Source organism: Dasypus novemcinctus, chromosome X (genome assembly GCF_030445035.2).
Source record: "Dasypus novemcinctus isolate mDasNov1 chromosome X, mDasNov1.1.hap2, whole genome shotgun sequence".
NCBI classification, from domain to species: domain Eukaryota; kingdom Metazoa; phylum Chordata; class Mammalia; order Cingulata; family Dasypodidae; genus Dasypus; species Dasypus novemcinctus.
Window position 1 is genome coordinate 35,357,099 of NC_080704.1, and position 17,969 is coordinate 35,375,067.

At 39.9% G+C, this 17,969-nt stretch overlaps 1 protein-coding gene across 3 annotated transcripts in view; it reads right to left on the reverse strand.

The window, feature by feature from the left end:
• Positions 1-17,969, reverse strand: part of DMD (dystrophin) — a 2,676,723-nt gene that overhangs the window by 78,490 nt on the left and 2,580,264 nt on the right. For all 3 annotated transcript variants that reach the window (XM_058291720.2, XM_023592525.3, XM_058291721.2), the window contains 3 exons: positions 10,792-10,993; positions 8,465-8,550; positions 6,162-6,319 (listed from right to left, as the gene is read on the reverse strand). In XM_058291720.2, coding sequence (XP_058147703.1) covers positions 6,162-6,319; positions 8,465-8,550; positions 10,792-10,993 — 446 coding nt within the window. The remainder of the gene's footprint in view (positions 1-6,161; positions 6,320-8,464; positions 8,551-10,791; positions 10,994-17,969) is intronic.

Sequence of the window (17,969 nt, forward strand, 5' to 3'; positions counted from 1 at the left end):
AATATTAATGGAGACTCTGAATCATCCATTAAAGAGAAAATCAGCCCAAACAATAAGAAATGGTGATTATCTACTCTTCATTGACATGTTCAAGGACAACTGTCCTGACCTAAGGTTCTCCACTCCACCTGGCTAATAAGCCAATTAACACCATGGCCACAGGGACCAGAAGCACAATTTTTGAATCTATGAAAATCTCTAAGTAGACTCAAGTTTGTATATTTAGGCTAGAGAGCTCTCACACTTAACAGAAAAGTTATACATATACATTTTAAAGCACACATATCTGAGTTATAGATGTCATGGGATATACTTTCTCAAGTATAGAGCATGACACATTATGCAAAAGTACAAGATAAAAAGTTAACTCTTCTATTACTGCCTCCTACAGTCCTTTAAAATCCAGGTCCAGGAAAGACAAAAATGATAAGCACAGAAGACAGATCAGTGGTTTCCAAAGATGTGGGGGTGGGGGGTTACGAATGGAAAATAGAAAGTGTGATCAGTTGGTATTGGAAATGCTGTGTCTAACCAGTTGAGAAGTCTCTTGGTATAGCATTTTAATATGTGTAGGCAAAACATAATCTCAAGTGTCTCTAAAACCTCATCCACAGATGCTGGGTAAATTAATCTCAGTGGGAGAGTCTCAGCTAACCCTCAGTGAGCACCTACTATGCACCAGCTACAGTTCTACGCACTTTGCCTTTACTGGCTCATTTCATCTTTACAACCACCCCAAAGAGCTAGGAGTCTGGGAAGTTTGCTGGATCTGCTGATCACCTAACTAGCAAACAGCAGAGTCAAGATTTGTAAACCAGGCAGTCAGACTTCAGAACCTATACTTAACCACTCTGCTATGCTGCCAGTTACTACCTTAGATATTCTGGAATGACTTATTATTTATATGCAAGTAATAGTCACTTGTTCTCAACAGTAGAGTTTGTAATTTATCCTCGGTCGACATCACAGCAACTGTGTAGAGATGATATTCATTTTTGTCATAGGAATATAAAAATTCAGAAGACAGATGAAAAAAGCAACTTATCCATTTTGAATGCATGAATAACAGGAGGCAGAAAACAGATGTAAAATAAACAGATCTTGACACCCAAGCTCTCGTAGGTGAAGCGTATTGAATATAGAGTTGGCAGAGTCGATTCTATCTAAACAATAAAGTCCTTAAAAGGTTTACAGAAGAAAATACTACAAAGACTATCAAGGGGCGGGTGGGAGCACTTCTCAGGGCGCCGCCAAAGAGCAATTTGCGGGTACAGGATTCTTTTCTGAAGGCACTTGAAAGTGCAGAGTTTTCCTCCCTAAAAGGAAATATTACTTGGTTTCATCGGAAGGCAGACTAGACACCTGCAACTAGGATTAGAGCATTTTAAATCACGATCATGGGGTGGGTTTGTGTGCAATCTGTCATCCTTTCACAAACTAAAATTCATATAAGGGATCACAGTAACACTTTCTTAGCCCAGTGTTTGGAAGCCAAGGAACCTGGGCCTGCCGTCTACTTCTGACATGGTATCATTGCAGGAGGCAGAGTAGATCCATTTGGCCTCGCAGGGCCTCGGTGTTCTCTGAAAAAGGAGATATGGACAGGAAGTGGACGGGGCTCAACTGATGGAGTGTCTGTCTACCATATAGGAAGTCTAGGGTTCAATCCCCAGGGCCTCTTGGCCTGTGTGGTGAGCTGGCCCACATGCAGTGCTGCCGGGAGCAAGGAGTGCCGTGTCACGCAGGGGTGTCCCTGCCTAGGGTGCCCCATGCGCAAGGAGTGCACCCTGCGAGGAGAGCCACCCCGTGTGAAAAAAGAACAGCCCACCCACAAGTGGCAACGCACACATGGAGAGCTGACGCAGCAAAACGATGCAATAAAAAGAGACACAGTTTCCCAGTGCCGCCAGATAATGCAAGCGAACGCAGAAGAACACAGAGAATGGACATAGAGAGCAGACAATGGGGTCGGGCGGTGGGGGGGGGGGGAGGAGAGAAATAAATAAAATAAATCTTTTTTTTAAAAAAGATGTGGGCCAGTCCCCAGGGCCCTTGGGGCAGTCTGTGTGACTCACCACCAGGGCAGTCTTGGTGTTACTAATGTCAGAAGGATCAATCTACTCTCGGCAGGGTTGTTTCCATGGAATATGAAAGAGGAGCAACCTGCTGGTGTGTTCACTGAAGCCGTATTTCTAAAGCAAACTGGTATCAAGATTTCTCTTCTACAATCACCAAAATGAGTCCGTTTCCCAGGTCATGTGCTGTCTACAGGAGTAATTTATTAAAATACGAACAGATCCTTTTGCCTCACTTCTACTATCAGTGAAGATACCACTGCCAAATCTATACATTCATAGGGAATTTTCCCTTTTAATCTATACAGATAGGACTTCATCTCCTGGCTTAATGGGTGATTCCTTGAAGGACCTATACAGAATTTAAGTAGGCAAGAATATTTCATTTAGACTTGATGGGTGATTTTCTTTGCTCTTTTTAAGGGGTTAGTGGGGCAGGGTATGGGCCCAGGAAACTTTTAAAAGATCATTCTGAGGGTGTTGCCCATGAAAACACACCTCTCTTTCCATCACCACCAGCAGGCCTCTGCCTGATTCAGAAGCTACGCTTTTCCAATTGCACCAACCCCCCCCCCCCCAAAACCAAGTATGTTTTCCAGTTGGTGACAAGAAAACAAAGAACATAAAACGGACTAGAGTCTGACATCAATGTTTCTTTCTGCCATGCAAGGAATGCATTTTGCTCAAGATACTTAAATACTTTCTTGCCGTTTCCTTAGGCTGGTAGAAAGGGCAGATTTTGAACACGAGCTTGCTGAAGGAACAAGCCCAGCCCCATTCCCAAGGTCTTCCACTTCAAACAAAGGGCAGAGTGAATTTCTCCTCCTGTTATCTTTCCCTACAGCAAACGTCATATTTTCCTGCAGGCTGCACAGTGAAAAAGACAAGGTGACTACCAGAGCACCTGGCTGAGGTAACGCGTGCCAGGATGGAGATTCTGAAGTAAGCATTCACAATGGATCTGTTCGCACCGACTGCAAATTACTACAAAGATGAGAGGCTTCCCAAACCCAAGTCATGTAAAGCTTGTCTGACTCCAAACATACCGAATGTGCACGATATCCTGCTAGAAAAATACCCACGGATATCTTGCTAACACTTTGAACTCAACTTCTTAAATGAGAACTCCTCTTCTCCCCCAAGTCTTGTCTCTCCCATGTTCCCTGTTTTGTTACAATATCTCTTATTCTAGCAGGGTCCCTGGAAAAAAGGCCTGTTACTTCACCTTGGGGAGCTGGAGAGCAGTAGTCTCCCAAGGTGCATATTTGGGAATGAGGTGGTAAATTGGGGGCAAGGCATACGACTGGGGCTCAAAGGCTTCCACCAGCTGAGGGGCTTTAGGAGCACAGTTGAAACTGTTCATCCACTTAACAGTAAAAACAAGCAAAACCCCAAAGCGTGCCTGTTTTCTTCTCTTCAAAGAACTGGTGAGGATTAAATGAGAGAATTCAGGTGAACAAAGGCAAAGGATCACTTGTAGCAAGCATAACAATATGATTGATAAGTTTGGCTGGTACAAATAGTGGGGAAAGGCTAGCTGTTTCATGTGGTGAAACGAGATCATGGCCCATCATGGGATCAGACTGAGAAACCTCTAAGTATTAAGTAGAGAAATTAGTGGACATGGAAAGAAGGTGAGGATTTCTAAGGATGGCATCATATGGTGAATACATTTCTCTAAAACCATTGTGAAGGCTATGAGACCAAAGAGGGGCTGGGGTGTGGTGTGGAGGCTTGCTAGAAGACAGTGTAATCATCGTCTCACGGTGGCAAAGGAAAGGAAAAAAATTAAAAAAACAAAAATATGTTCCTTTCCCTTTAAAAAACAGCACCTTACTGAGTTTTTTCTATTTATAAGTGCTCTAAGAAGAAAATCCAGTAAATCCCAAATAGGAGAGAGAAGAAAATGAAAAGCACCCCTAGTCTGGTTTGTCACCACTATTACTATTTTGACTGTTTTCCCCAAAATCTCACAAAAGACATTGCAAAGAATCTGGAGACTGGCTAGCCAGGAGGCAGTCAATAGATATCCTCGGGGCCACTGAGCTCACAGCTTTGACACGAAGAAGGGAGTGTTGTCACTGCAGAGACAGGGAAGTAACCAGACCTGAAACATGAAGAAAGAGGCCATCCAGCTGGCTCTACCAGAGAGGCAGAGAGGGTGGGCACCTGATAAGGTAGGCAGCACCAGGGTAGGTGAAGCTCCTGTTCACCAGCCCATGGTCCCAACAGCCAAACCCAAGAGGGCCAGAGACAGCAGTGAGGGTGGTATGTGGTTGGCTGAGCTTGGCAGCAACACTGTCCAGTACCATGGGATTAATGGATTGGGACGGCTCCTGCCGGCCCTGAAGACAGGTGGATTTGCTCTGCACCAGGAGACATCACCGAACAGAGGCTGGCAGTGGTGTGTTCTGACCCTTACCCTCAGACCAGGTCACAATATACACACACATGTGAGTAGAGATAAGTATATATAAAATGTGTGTATGTGTGTGTTTCATAACTAGGACTTAAAAAAGGTAACTGAATCTTGAATAAACAGAAAATAACCATTAGGGAAAAAACACATCATGGCAAGTTGTTTTATAATTGGATTTCTTAAAAAAAAAACACAAACTGAATCTAGATTCTTTCTGCCCATTAACAGCCATTGTATGAAAGTTAAAATGTCTACACTCTGGAGTAGAAATACTAATGTAGCAACACGGAAAAAAAATAAAACTAGAGATAGTGATGAGAGTCTAGTCACATTATGGGAGGCTGGAATGTGAGGGGGAAAGTACATTTATTCCTCCATATTTATTTTAAATTTAGAGCTAATTTGCCATAATCTTAGCAAAACAATCCAAACAGTATATCCCACTCTACATAAGTGGGCCTATTATGCATGCATTTAGTCAATTTGCCCACTTAACTGTTAAATAAATATTCCAACTGCTTTAAACATCTAAACATTCACAGCGTTCTGCCCATGAAGCCTTCTATTGTTTCATCTGACTCTGAGATCAAAGGCTACAGGTTTAATTAGCTCTATAGCCAGTTCTATTTTGTAAAATCGACCATTGTTCATGGGATAGAATAGATTGAGAAACCTTGGATTAGAAAAATAGCCCTTAGCATTAAAGACAAAACAACGACCACCTAAGAACACTGTGAATAATGTAGCAGTGCAAATATCTTACTGCTTCAGTGCTGGTGGCATTACAAATAGAAACGGCCTTTGACAAAAAGCCATCTGGTAATATGTACCAAAACACACGAAAAATATTTCTATCCTTTAGCCTGGTAATCCCATTCTTGAGAATTTAGCCTAAAGGAAAAAAAATGCAATTAAAGAAAAGTGCTAATGCATGAAGATGTTCATTGTGGTGATATCTATCCTATCAAAAAATAGAAACAACCTAAATGTCTATCAATGGGTGTTTGGAAGAAGTGTTTGGGGACACTGATTAGGGTGTGAAAAAAGGAGGACAGAGAAAATGTAATGACAGCAGGAAAAGAAAGAAAATGGACAACAGTGGGAGAATATGGTGAGCTAGTGATGGGCACTAGCAAATAATACACACCTCAGACTTTGTTATACAATGGGGGATTCACCATACAGGCCTTTGAACAGTACAGAATGTCAAGGCAACAAGAGGAAATTAACAAAAATAAAGAAGAGCTGTACTACCTATCTACCAGTCATCAAAAATGAGGCTACCATGAGAGAATTGGGAGGAAAAAACAAAAACGAAGAGACTCACCTCTCCAAAATCCCTTTCTCATCTACAGAGGCTTTCTGTCGCTAGAGAGTCATTTCTTTCCTCTCAGAACCACGGTGACTCCCCTCCCTCCCCTACCAACTTAACCACGGCATCACTGCTACCGGAGGGAATTTCTTGTCCTGCTTCTCCACAGGCCTCTCTCCCCAATCCCAGGGTCCCAGAAAGCCACTGCTTCCAGAAGTTTCAAATATTCAAAATCCTCCAATGGCCTGCTTATAGAACTCATGGGAGAAACAACATCTGTGGGGTCTTTTTTTTATCATTACTTTTCTAAAATATAAAGACATAAATGTGTTACTTAAGAAGGTGAATATCTTACAAATTGGAAGCAGCTTCTGACACTTGGCTCAATGTTACTCCCCCCAAAGGATGCGACTTCACCCAACTGTCTTGGGATTTGGATAGAATCGTGCAGAAGGAGGCCCAGTCTGCGCTGGTCACAAAATCCCGTTGAACTTGCCACTTGCTTGAAAAGGTCTACAAAAGGAAGAAGAAAATTGCAACAATCAGAAAGCAGCACCAAGTGGATGCCAGAGAACCTAAGTCCAACTCAATTCAGTGGCTATCATCAAGAGTAGCTAATATTCCCACAGAGAGGGACAATTTCTAATTTAGGCTAATCTGGACATTATTATTTTTATGGACCAAGTTAATCATCACTCTGTATATATGAAGCATGACAACTTTTAAATAAACTTCAACCCTGCAAGAAATATGAGTTTACATTCAGCATTTTTCCTAAGCCAGAACACGTTGTTTGGGAAATATTTTATGCATAGGATATAACCACTATCATAAAATAAACGTTTTAGGATTAAGAATCATAAAACTGGCCCAAAACACCATCCCCTTTGGACATCAAAGGTTGGAAAATACACCCAAATTGGGATTTGTTTATGGAGTTATAAGATAATTTGAACTTCTAGCACATCATGTATGTGTTCCCAGGGGATGCTGTATATATCTACAATTAGATCATATCCCATTCCTCTGTCATTGGTTATGTTTGTCTTTTTGGCTGGAGACTACTGTCTCCATGAGGGCAGAGACCACATAGCTTGGTTAAATGCTGGTTAAATGCGTGCCCACAGTGTCAAGAGAAGAACAGTAGTATCTGGTAGACAGCAGGTGCCCAGTATATGAGACTGAGAGAATGAATGAAAACATCAAATGCTGGAGATGTATGTTGTGTGCTTAGAAAGAAAAATCACTTAAATCATACCTTATATTCAAATAATGGTTGCCAAAAATGTAAATTTGAGAAAAGCTTTTCTACCCATAAACACACTTGAAACTCTAAAAAATTATTTGTATGAGATTTCTGAGATGATAACTACAAAATTGAGGTCACTAACACATGCACGCTTTTTGCCGTCTCTCTACTACACACACTCACACATGCTTTTTCAGTAATGAATTAGTATTTTTAAATATCCTACCTGGAAGTTAATATTTTTGTTTCATCAACCTCAAAACATGTTTTTTCTTAGTAGTTAGTTAAAACACAGGCTTGAAGCTCCCTTGATGTTTTCATTCAGTATTACGAAGTGCTGGCACTACACTATTGATAAATTAGATTATAGCTAACTTACAATGAGTAACTCCAATACTTAAAGGACAGAAAGCCACAGAGTAACTATTTTATCCAAAATACACTGTAAATGGTTAATAAAAGCTGTTCAGTTATTTTATTCAGTTCTGAGGATGACAAAACTCAAGTGGGAACTACATAAAAGTTAGAGCTAAAAGAGCCTGTGTATTTTGTGGCTTTCTCCTAGAGGGAAAATGAACAGTAGGACACCAAATGGCTTTAGAGGAATTCAATCTTTTTGTGTCCTGCCTGTCCTTAAGCTCAGCACATCTCTTCATTCCTGTGTGCCTAGGCCTTAGGGGAAAAGAGAAAAGACAAGACAGGCTGGGTTTGTTTAATATTCCTACTGAACAGATTTCTTACAAACATTTCAAGGGGAGAAACAAGTGTGGTCCTGCACAATGAGAATGCAGACTTGCTTAGCCACCTAGACCATCACTCTTTTAGCATTTGCTTTTAATTTGGATTTTCACTTTTTGAGCAGAAGAAACCAACGGTTATTCAAAATGAAATCCTATAAGGTGGCATTTACCCTTTAAGAAATGGCAAGCTATCTCTCTCTCAAATAATAAAATGTTAGGCACAACACAGAATTCGATGTGTCAGTACCAACTTACAGTAAGGTGATTGTAAAATAAACAATGTTTCTTGAACATGAATGCCAGCTAGGACTCTTTAAATAAAATCCAAAGATTAGACAAGTGCACGGATTAAACCCTCACATTTATTTTTCTGACATACAGAGGAGTTAGAAAATCAGACTTGATCCCCTAGGAACAAATGTTTTATTCAGACACCGTCAATGTAGTGTAAAATGATACTTGGACTGGGGAAGCAAGTCCTCATTCCCGATTTAAATACCTGCAATCTACAAGGAATGGCAGAGACAAAATTTTACGACACTCTGAAAGCAGTTCTATGTCTTACATGAAGAACCCACTGTTGAATACAAACAATGTGTCATTTCCCATCTAGAACTGGGGTAATTAGCCAACATTAAGAAAAGAATACAGTTAATACACATGACTTACATCTGTACTTGTCTTCCAAATGTGCTTTACACAGAGAAATGATGCCAGTTTTAAAAGACAAGATACGGATCCTCCCTGTTCGCCCCCTATTATGAAAAACCAAACCAGAAAACAATTATTGACACTTTACCAGTAAAGGGGTAAACACATCTTAGTTAAGGAAAAAAAAACTAGATATGGAAATTCTACTGATCATTGTTTCATTAAGACTGTTAACAGAATTCTTCTCAGTTCATTATCTATTTGGTTTACGACCTATGAAAATTTGACCACCTCGACCAATGAATATTTACTAAGTTTTCAATTCCTAAAGCCTTTACTTGAACTGCAAGAGAGCACTGCATAAAATGGGGTGGGGGTGGGGGGATTATCATTCTATTCATCAGTGGAAAGGCACCTGGGTTTAAGTCAGTAAATGGAAGAATTACTACCATGCATTACTGACGCAAGGGACCTACTTTGGTTATTGAAGCCAAAAAAAGCTGCTAACAACTAACTGTGCTGCTCTCATCAACACTTATTTGGATTTTAAAAAATCAGATTGCCCCTTATTGAGAAGAAAATTAGTCACTTCAGGCCACATGACACATAATATAAAACATCAACACTTATCTCCATAAGAAAAAAAGCACTCTATTAGAGAGCATTCAAATATGTGCTTTAGAAGAGCAATTTAAAAATAACCTACAGCTTTATCAATGGTTCAATATACAAACACTTTCACTTTACATCTAGAACACTGAAATAGCAGATTCCACATAAATTTATTAACAAGTTCATTTTACCCATGGAAAAATGAAAAAATATATATAAGAATGAAAAGTTTTCCATTTTGTAGAGAATGACTGTCAATGATTTTCAGCTTTTTATTTTGTTACAGAAAGCAAGTATTGGTAAAAAAAATTTTTGTTAAAAAATAATTCTCCCACCTAGCATATTTAGAAATTGCAAAGGATAGGTCTCAATGGTAGTTCTTTTTGGTGAAGTAAAAATATGCATGACTTTCAACTGACATAATTTATCAAATAGATTGGTCAAATAGAAATCTCAGATTTGAATGCATTAACAAAATTACTATCATTGGAAGGTTTTATCTTTTTCCCTCTTAAAAAAATAGGTGAACTGAACAAAGTTTAACAAATAAACTTCATACTAAGTCAGGTCTTCAAGGAGTTAAAATTGTGCCCATACTTTTCAGGCAGATAGAATGGAAATTGCATATTCAGAACCATCTGCAAAAAAACACCATGTCAAAATATATTTGAGGGAAGACCTGAATATGAGCCCTTAATAAAGCAAATGAAAAGTGTCATCAACAATTAAAATCTGACATGTTCCAGGCTTTGGTAGATAATGATCACAAATTCAATAGCCAAGTGATTCTGGAATTTAAAAAGCAGTACCTTATCAAAACAACAAAGAAAAAGGCATAAATTTTAACCAGGGACATGGTAGAAGTCCATAACTAAGGCAAAAGGCAAAGTTGTTGACATGCCACTCTTTGGGAAAAATCTTCCCAGAAATCCAATTGGGGATATGTTCTTGTTGACATGTGATATGAGGCATGTAATAATTCTGAGGTCTGAGAATGATTCGGTCCAAATCAAGACCAATTCCTTCTGCTACCTTCCCCTGACTATCTTCATTAAGCATGAGACAAAAGTTACAACTGGGGATATCCTCGGTATACGATCCAAATGAAATAAGCAATTCCTCTCTAGAAGACAGTGATGAATGGAAGTACCAAACTAAAGCTTCTTAAAACCTCATTAAAAAAACCCCAAAAACTCCTTGGGTTGAGTTGCTGAGTTTGCTGCATTAAGGTTTTATTCAGCTTATCAATTCATAATCTTCTGCAAAATTCTTCTGAATATCAACTAAGACTATTCAGATCTGGTGACAGGTGTGTAGGTATCTCCAGGAGCACATTCATTCCTGCCTTTGAGAACGAGGGACACCTGAAGTGGATGGAGAACTTCCAAAATAGGATGATGAGAAAAAGACAGTGTCAAGGCTCTATTCTACTAATGGCTAATTCCACTATTGGAAAAACTAGTATCTCAGGGTTTTCCTTGCTTGTTTTCTAATCTGAGAGCAATCGACATACCAGCACTTACCTCCTAGCTTAGCAAAATATTTTTCAACTCCAGTAAACTCAGAAATGATTTACCATAAGGAGAGCATTATTAGTTCACACAGCTTTGTGAAACGTCCATCCTGACAACCACATTTCTAGACTGGGGCCCTGTGGTAATGCTAATTACACCATCACCATTCTGTAGACTAAGTGTCTTGGGACAAAGCATGAAAAATCTTGCTGTACGTACGTATCATAAACATTCAGCAGCCAATTGAGACACATGTCCACACAGAGAGGGACGTTGACCAGATTGTTGTGCTCTTGTTCCAGGCGATCATAAATAGTGGTCAAGCAATTAATGATCTGCAGTATGTCCATGGGCTGGTCATTTTGCTTGAGGTTGTGCTGGTCCAAGGCGTCGCATGCAGCCGACAGGCTCAAGAGATCCACTGCAAAATACACAGAAAATCACAAATGATTCAAAGGGGAAAGGATTCTCCTTTTTTCTGAGTCTCCCGGTAGGACTCTCGTGTATCCTTTAGTAAACACAAAATGCAAACCCCACCTTCTTTTAAAGGTATTTAATTTCATTCCTCCACTCTAAGTTTGATGAGTTTGGCCAATCTTCAGTGCCTAGAGGTTGTTCCCAAATCTCCCTGGCCTAAGAAGAAGATGTGGGTCAAGAGACAGTTTCCATCCCTCAAGTATTGGGGAATATTTGAGAGTTAAGGGGACTTATTCTGTTTTACGTGAACAGAGCCATTTCCACCTAAATTAGAAAAAGATACTTTTTAATGGAGATTTTGAAAGCAATCTTGACAATGCTTTCTTGTATTAGTATTAGAGAAAGACAGACCCATCTGTATGGTTAGGGTTCTAGTTAGGTGTATAAAATCCTTACGTGGGTTTCTCTTTGAACTATCACTCACCTCAGCATCTCTGTGCTACCTTAACATTAACTAAAAAAAATCAACTTCACTAAAATTATCTATTTTATAACTGCATCATCTATGCAGTCTTCAGACCTGAGGTTCATTTATTTCTCCTTTCACCTTCAAATTGAATTTTACAATGTACTTTTCAAGTCCTCTAAGAACTTTTAAGACCGAGGGGGGCGTCAGGGAAGAATTCCATTGATCTTGAGATGATATTTAACCATTTGCTAAAAGACAAATATTTTACAAAAGTGAAACTTCAATCCTGTGCAACATCAGCACATTGCAAGTCTTACTCCCACGTGTGGAAAGATGCTCTTCTCTAAAGCTAATTTAGCAGCCAAATTTGAAATGCAACCCCATTGCTTTTATAACACCTTTAACACCTAAGCTCTGGTCTGAATTCTCAGTCCTTTGAGACCAGGGATCAATGGTAATTAAGTAAATCTTTCATACATCTGAGGGGAGAGGGCAATACAATTATAAATGCAACTTCAGAGATCCTTCTCGTAAGAGGATTTCCCAACAACGAACAGATGTACAGTTAAGGCTCTAATGCATTTTACTAGTTATTTGTGGCTACTTGTGATGAAATAGGGAGAAAAAGAAAACAAAAGTAGTAGGCTTTCTTTTTGAAAAAGGAAAATAGAAACCTTTGGAGGTACTTCCTGACAGCATGGAGGAGACCTGGTGGTGGAAGCAGGAGTTGTTTGTCTTTCATCCCAGTGAGTAAAGCTATGTGTTTTCATGTACCCGTTTCCCTAAAATGTCTTAGACTAGCACTTGCCCTCTTGAAGTAAAAGTCCCTTCCCCTTTTGCTTCAAAATACTCTACAGATAAGAAAAGCCCTCTTCACATAGAAGCCAGGGATGTGTTTAAAGTGGCAGAAAGGAACATAACTTGAGAGATGACTTGAGAGAGGATCAGGTAGGAAAAAGAATAAAGATCAGAAAAATAATAATGTGAGCAGGCAGGAGAATAACAGGAAGGGAAGGACTGTGCAGGAGCCTGGAGAGAGGTACAGAACAAAAGATTCAGAATTTCCTTCTCTCTTCTATGTGCCTTACTTCTTCAGAAGTGAAACTTTCAAGTGCAGAACATCTAGAAATACAGCACACCATTTCCACTATGGGAAGAAAGGAATAGATTTCTCCCCAACACCAATATTTCCAGCATGTTTCTTTATATATGGAAGGAAGCTAGAGGTGGTTGAGAGTTTGTTTTTTTCCTACTCTGCTTTCATCATTAAAAATATCTTGCTTTATATCCAAGGATATAATAACTAACAAGTGAGAATTTCTAGACACACTTTTGCATTAAGAATCTCATCTACTTGTGTGAAGGGAAAAAAAATCTAAACAAGCAGCAAAACTGCATGAATTTCATTTTTTGGGTCTACTATTATCTCTGTACAGGTGAATGGGTAACACACAGAACAGAAAAATTTGGAGTATAAATCGCTCCAGAGGGAAGTAGAGCAATTGCTCTGAAATAACAGAAGCCAAAGATGACATAGTTAGGAGAGAAATATTGTGCAGCGCGTTCTATGAACTCGGATGTCGTTAAATGAAAGAACAATCCATCACAGGAGATTGGAGAACACATTTCCCAAAACAAACATATCAAGCCGAATTCCACTTTCACGGAACAATTTTTAAAAGACGTCTGCTTAGGTATAAATAGCTCATACTATGGAACCTGGCAAAAGGTGAGAAAATGGACAGGGACAATTTAATTGCCATACAGACATGCAGCTTACTCTTCAAAAAGGCTATCTTAAAGAATACATGGAGGGTTTCTTTTGTACTTTTAAAAAATTATTAGAGCTGTGGTAGGTTTACAGAACAATTATGTAGAAAGTACAGAGTTCCCCAACACTGGAGTTTTTCAATGAAACATTGAACATGATTATACGTTTCTAGGAACCTCAATAAGCAACCAGCAGACACTATTTCGGGAAACTCCTTTTACCTCAAGCTACGAAGTTCCATTTAGAAAACAAATACCCTTTAATGGATTTACCAGGGAATATATTTTAAAACTAAATAAAAACCCAAGTATTTTCTAATATACTCTCTTCTTTCAAAACAAATTCTTACAGTAGAGGCTGCTACAGGCTTTGCTGCCCCTGAAGAAAAGGGACCATTCGGTGGTGCCCCTCATGCATGAAGACTGTGAGGCTAAGAGGGAGTAAGGACAGGACAGAAACGATGGGCTCTCCAGGCTCAAATCTTTGCTGTGACAGAAAAGCAGAAAGTGAGGGGGGAAGGGCTTACCATAAGGATCTCACTAACTTCCCTGAGGCTCTGGTTGTGCCTAAAGCATTCTCTCAACATTCTAGTGCTCAAATGCTAACTCTCTTCCTTCCTACAGCGGCCACAAGTGAGGTGCTGAGACAGATTTTCTTTTGTCTTGTAAAGAATCGGAGCTTTTAGAACTAGAAAGGACCTTTAGAATCGTTTTTGCAGTTGAGAAAAAATGAGATCAGAGATATGGGGACTTGCTCTGGGTCTTATGACCCCACGCCCAGTTTTTCTGATTCCTCAAGGAGGCAGTGTTAACTGAAAGGCAGACAGGAGGGTGGGAGGAGGTGTTCAACATGACTGCACAGAAGAGGAAAACTATTCTGCATTCCCTACAGAGATACTTGTGGAAGAAAAGAGAAGTACTGAAAAGCTCATTAGTGGGTGCTCATTTATAAGTGTGACAGTAGCTGAAAGGTGTAGTCTGTGGATGTGAAAGTCAATTGAAAGGAAACTAGAGAATAATCTAGGGACTGAATAACAGTGATTTTTAGGTGGTGGATGAAGATTAAGGTTAATAGTATAAATATAAGAATGTTCTTTTGCAAAGTGTTAACATGGTGATACATGGGAAAATTACAACTAATATAACTTATGGACGATAGTTAACAGTAATATTGTAATATTTTTGCATCAATGGCAAAGAAGATGTTACATCAATTCTATGAGACAACAATGGGGGATACAAGGTAGTATATTTTTCCTTTTGGAGTAATAAAAATGTTCTGAAATTGACTGAGGCGCTGACAGCACAACTCTGATGAAAATGAAAGCCACTGAGTGTACACACTGAATGGATTGTACAAAGCATGAGACTGTACAACTCAGGGAATCCAGTGGGGGAAGATAGACTGTAGTTAACAGAATAAGAATGAGAACATTCTTATATAGTTCTCTCACGAACTATAACAAGTATATAACACTAATAGAGGGTATTAATAATTGGGTGGTTTGGGCGAAAATACACCAAATATCAGATATGGGCTATAGTTAGTAGTGATATTTGGACAATGCTCTTGCATAGTTTGTAGCAAATGTTTCACAACAATGCAAAGTGGTGGTGGTGGGATGATGTATGGGAGCCCTGTGTTATGATATGCATGTTTGTTTTGTAAGTTCACAACTTTTACTATACACTTATTTTTTATGAATGTTCATGTATGAATGATATACTTCAATAAATTCAACCTGGAGTTGGCATCAGATGTTTTGCTAAAATCCTTCAACAGCACAGAACTAGTTAATTGCCTTCTTTCCAAGGCAATGAAAAACAGTCGCCTATTGTGTTGATGGGTGACAGGCTTTCACAATGGTTGACCACTGACCATTTCTACCTGGTCTCAGTGAGACCCACGGAGGGCACTACTTTTGCGGCTGGCTACCTAGGAAGATTATGTCTAGGTTACCAGCAGGATATAAAAAACGCTGGTCAAGACCCCAATTTGTGCTCTCTTGTTTCCAAGGTGTTCTGTGCTCGCACCAGTTGTTCTTAATCAGAGAATGAAAGTGCATCTTGACATGGCCCTTACAGAGGGAGGACCACAGGAGCTCCACTGCTGCCTCTTTGGACCCTATGCTGTGACTGGGTGCATATATCCTGCCTTTAATTTTTGCCAGAGTGTAGCCTTTTCCTACGATGGACTGTACATTTGTAAGCATTGTCCTTTGGGTGCTATGAGTCATCTTTAACAACTGAACCCTGCTTAACTGGCACCCATTAGTGCACTTAGAGTCAGAGTCAGATTGTTTAGACAACCCCCACTTCATCCTTAACTAAAAATATGGCTAAGGCATTATTTAGGGAGACAAATGATGATTCTGATAAAAGAGTGGAAAACAAACTGCTGATGCTTGTTGCCAAGCTATACTTGGTGTGAAGTAGCACCAGTGTTTGAAATTGGTTACTGATGATAAAGCTTTGTAGTGGAATCTGGAAGTGATAGAACCTGAACCTCGGAGCTAAAATGGATTAGGAGGTAACCACAAACTGGCAGGTCTGCTAAAAATGCATTTCTTTGGTTGCTGCTTCCAAAATTAGCAAAAGCTCAGAATCTCCTTTGGTTGAGTTTTGTCTTCTTGGGACAGGCAGGCTGATGGAGGTCTGACTGAAGGAACCTGAGCAATTATCACTTTTGATAAATGGGCTACACCTTTGAGGTGAATTATAATTAAAAAGATAATTCAGCGGGGAGCTTATATACAGGAGTTCCCTATTTCACCAGAATTTTCTTTTCTTAAAGCCAGACCAGGAATACCTGCACTGGGACCCCAACTAAGAGTCCCAAAGATGGGTAATATTCCAAAACAAGATACTGTGTCTATTAGTTTGAACTTAACCACAAGGATTCCAGAAGGATTGATAGAATGGGTTACTCCTGCCCCACACCTCACTAAATCGAGGTTGACTCATAAATGTTCTCTTGCCTCACAGACAGGATAATAGGCCCATTTCCCTGTACCAATCCAATCTGACCCCTCACCATTGGGAATAAACTGAAGGGGAAGTCCTGATGCAGCTAATCTTGCTAGCAGTTAAATATGGACCAGTTGAGTGACGGAACCCAAGGAACCTACTGAGAGGGAGGAGGAAGGCTTGGATTAAAATTAGTGATGAAGGAAGAAAGGTGAGATTGTTGCTGAGGGGAAGGAAACCACCCAATGGGTGTCACAAAAGGGAAAATCTCACATAATGTGGGTGCCTAGAGAGAGGCTTAACACAAGAGAATAGTATGCTTCTGTGGCTTTGACTCAGACGCCGTTTGGAGCAAGGGATTGTTAGCCAAAACCTCCTACTCTTTAGAAAAGCCAAGAAGTGAAGAGGACAACTGGTCAACCTAGTGAAGTGACTGGATGTTGAGAGGGGGTTCTAGCTGTGAGTATGACTATATAGAGCAATATTAACTGGTCTTTTGGTTCTTTCTTTGTGTGATATATCTGTTACCAAGGACCTGTGTTGAGAAGTGCCCTGTGGGAATATTTACCCAGTCAAATCTGGAGAACACTGATTTATAATAATCTGAATGAACATTGTGTAGCCATTAATTTTAATGATATCACTTTAAGAAAGGGATTGGATAGTTGGTATAAGGTTATATGCTGTGTGTTTTCTCTATTATAGCATTATGTGTAAAAATAAAATAAAATAGCCATCTTCCCTGTAATTGTGTGTGGAAAGCCCTTAGGGGGTGGAGGAACAATTGGGAGTCCTGGATCACTGAGAAAGAGTTAAGATTAATTTGATGGGCCTACTTACCTGAGATCGAAAAGCCAGAAATTCAGTGTGGAGATTTCTATACCAAAATCCACTTAGGAGTGGTTACAAATCTTAGCCTAGGAGACTCCACATTTTTGTGCCTCAAATTTATTTCCTAATTATATTAAAGATGCTAGTATTCAATGGCAACAACATGCCTGGTGGATCAAACAGCACTAGGCCACTTGAAATTAAAAAGCCTTAGGCAAATTAGGAGCTGGGCTAGGAATACCTGGCTAGGTATGATTTTCTTTTAATAAGACAAGATAGACTGGTGAAAAAAGACCTCCTAGCGCAAAGAGAGCACTTCGAGGGCATCCAATTCCAGGGGAAAGGATAAGGATGGTAAGCTGCCAAGAACATTAACTGGAGAATGGAACCGATGAGGTGCTCTTTAACGGCTTTGGCGCCACGACTGAGAGCCAATCATTCTTTCCCTAGAGTGCGACTCGTGGGTATTGGACAAATTTTAAACAAGATCCAGTGCTTCCCCTAGGAGATAACTGAGCCCTGTTGTGGAATCCCCATCACAGGGAATCAACAGCTGTCAAACCATGTAAGCTGAGAAGACGATTTGAATTATGGCTCCTAACCTATATGAAAAATAATACATGGTATATGGGGAAAGTAGTTTTTCATGGAAGGGAAGGGCCAAAATAATTATACCGGCCCCATCAGTCTCCTTGCAGTGGGGCAGCCTGTAGCTGCGGTCCATATCCTTGACTTTAATGCTGCCACCTTATCGAAGCCTTTTCTTGCAGTAAACCATAGATCTGTAAGCCTTTTTATTGTGGGTCCTGTGAGTCTCCTTTAGCTACCAAACCTCATCTGATTCCACCCTTAGCACACTATCAAAAGGTGAGGTGCATTTACCAAGGAGGGAGCATATTTTTCACCTGCTATGTCATGGTGAGGGCGAGTCCAGCAGCTGTGA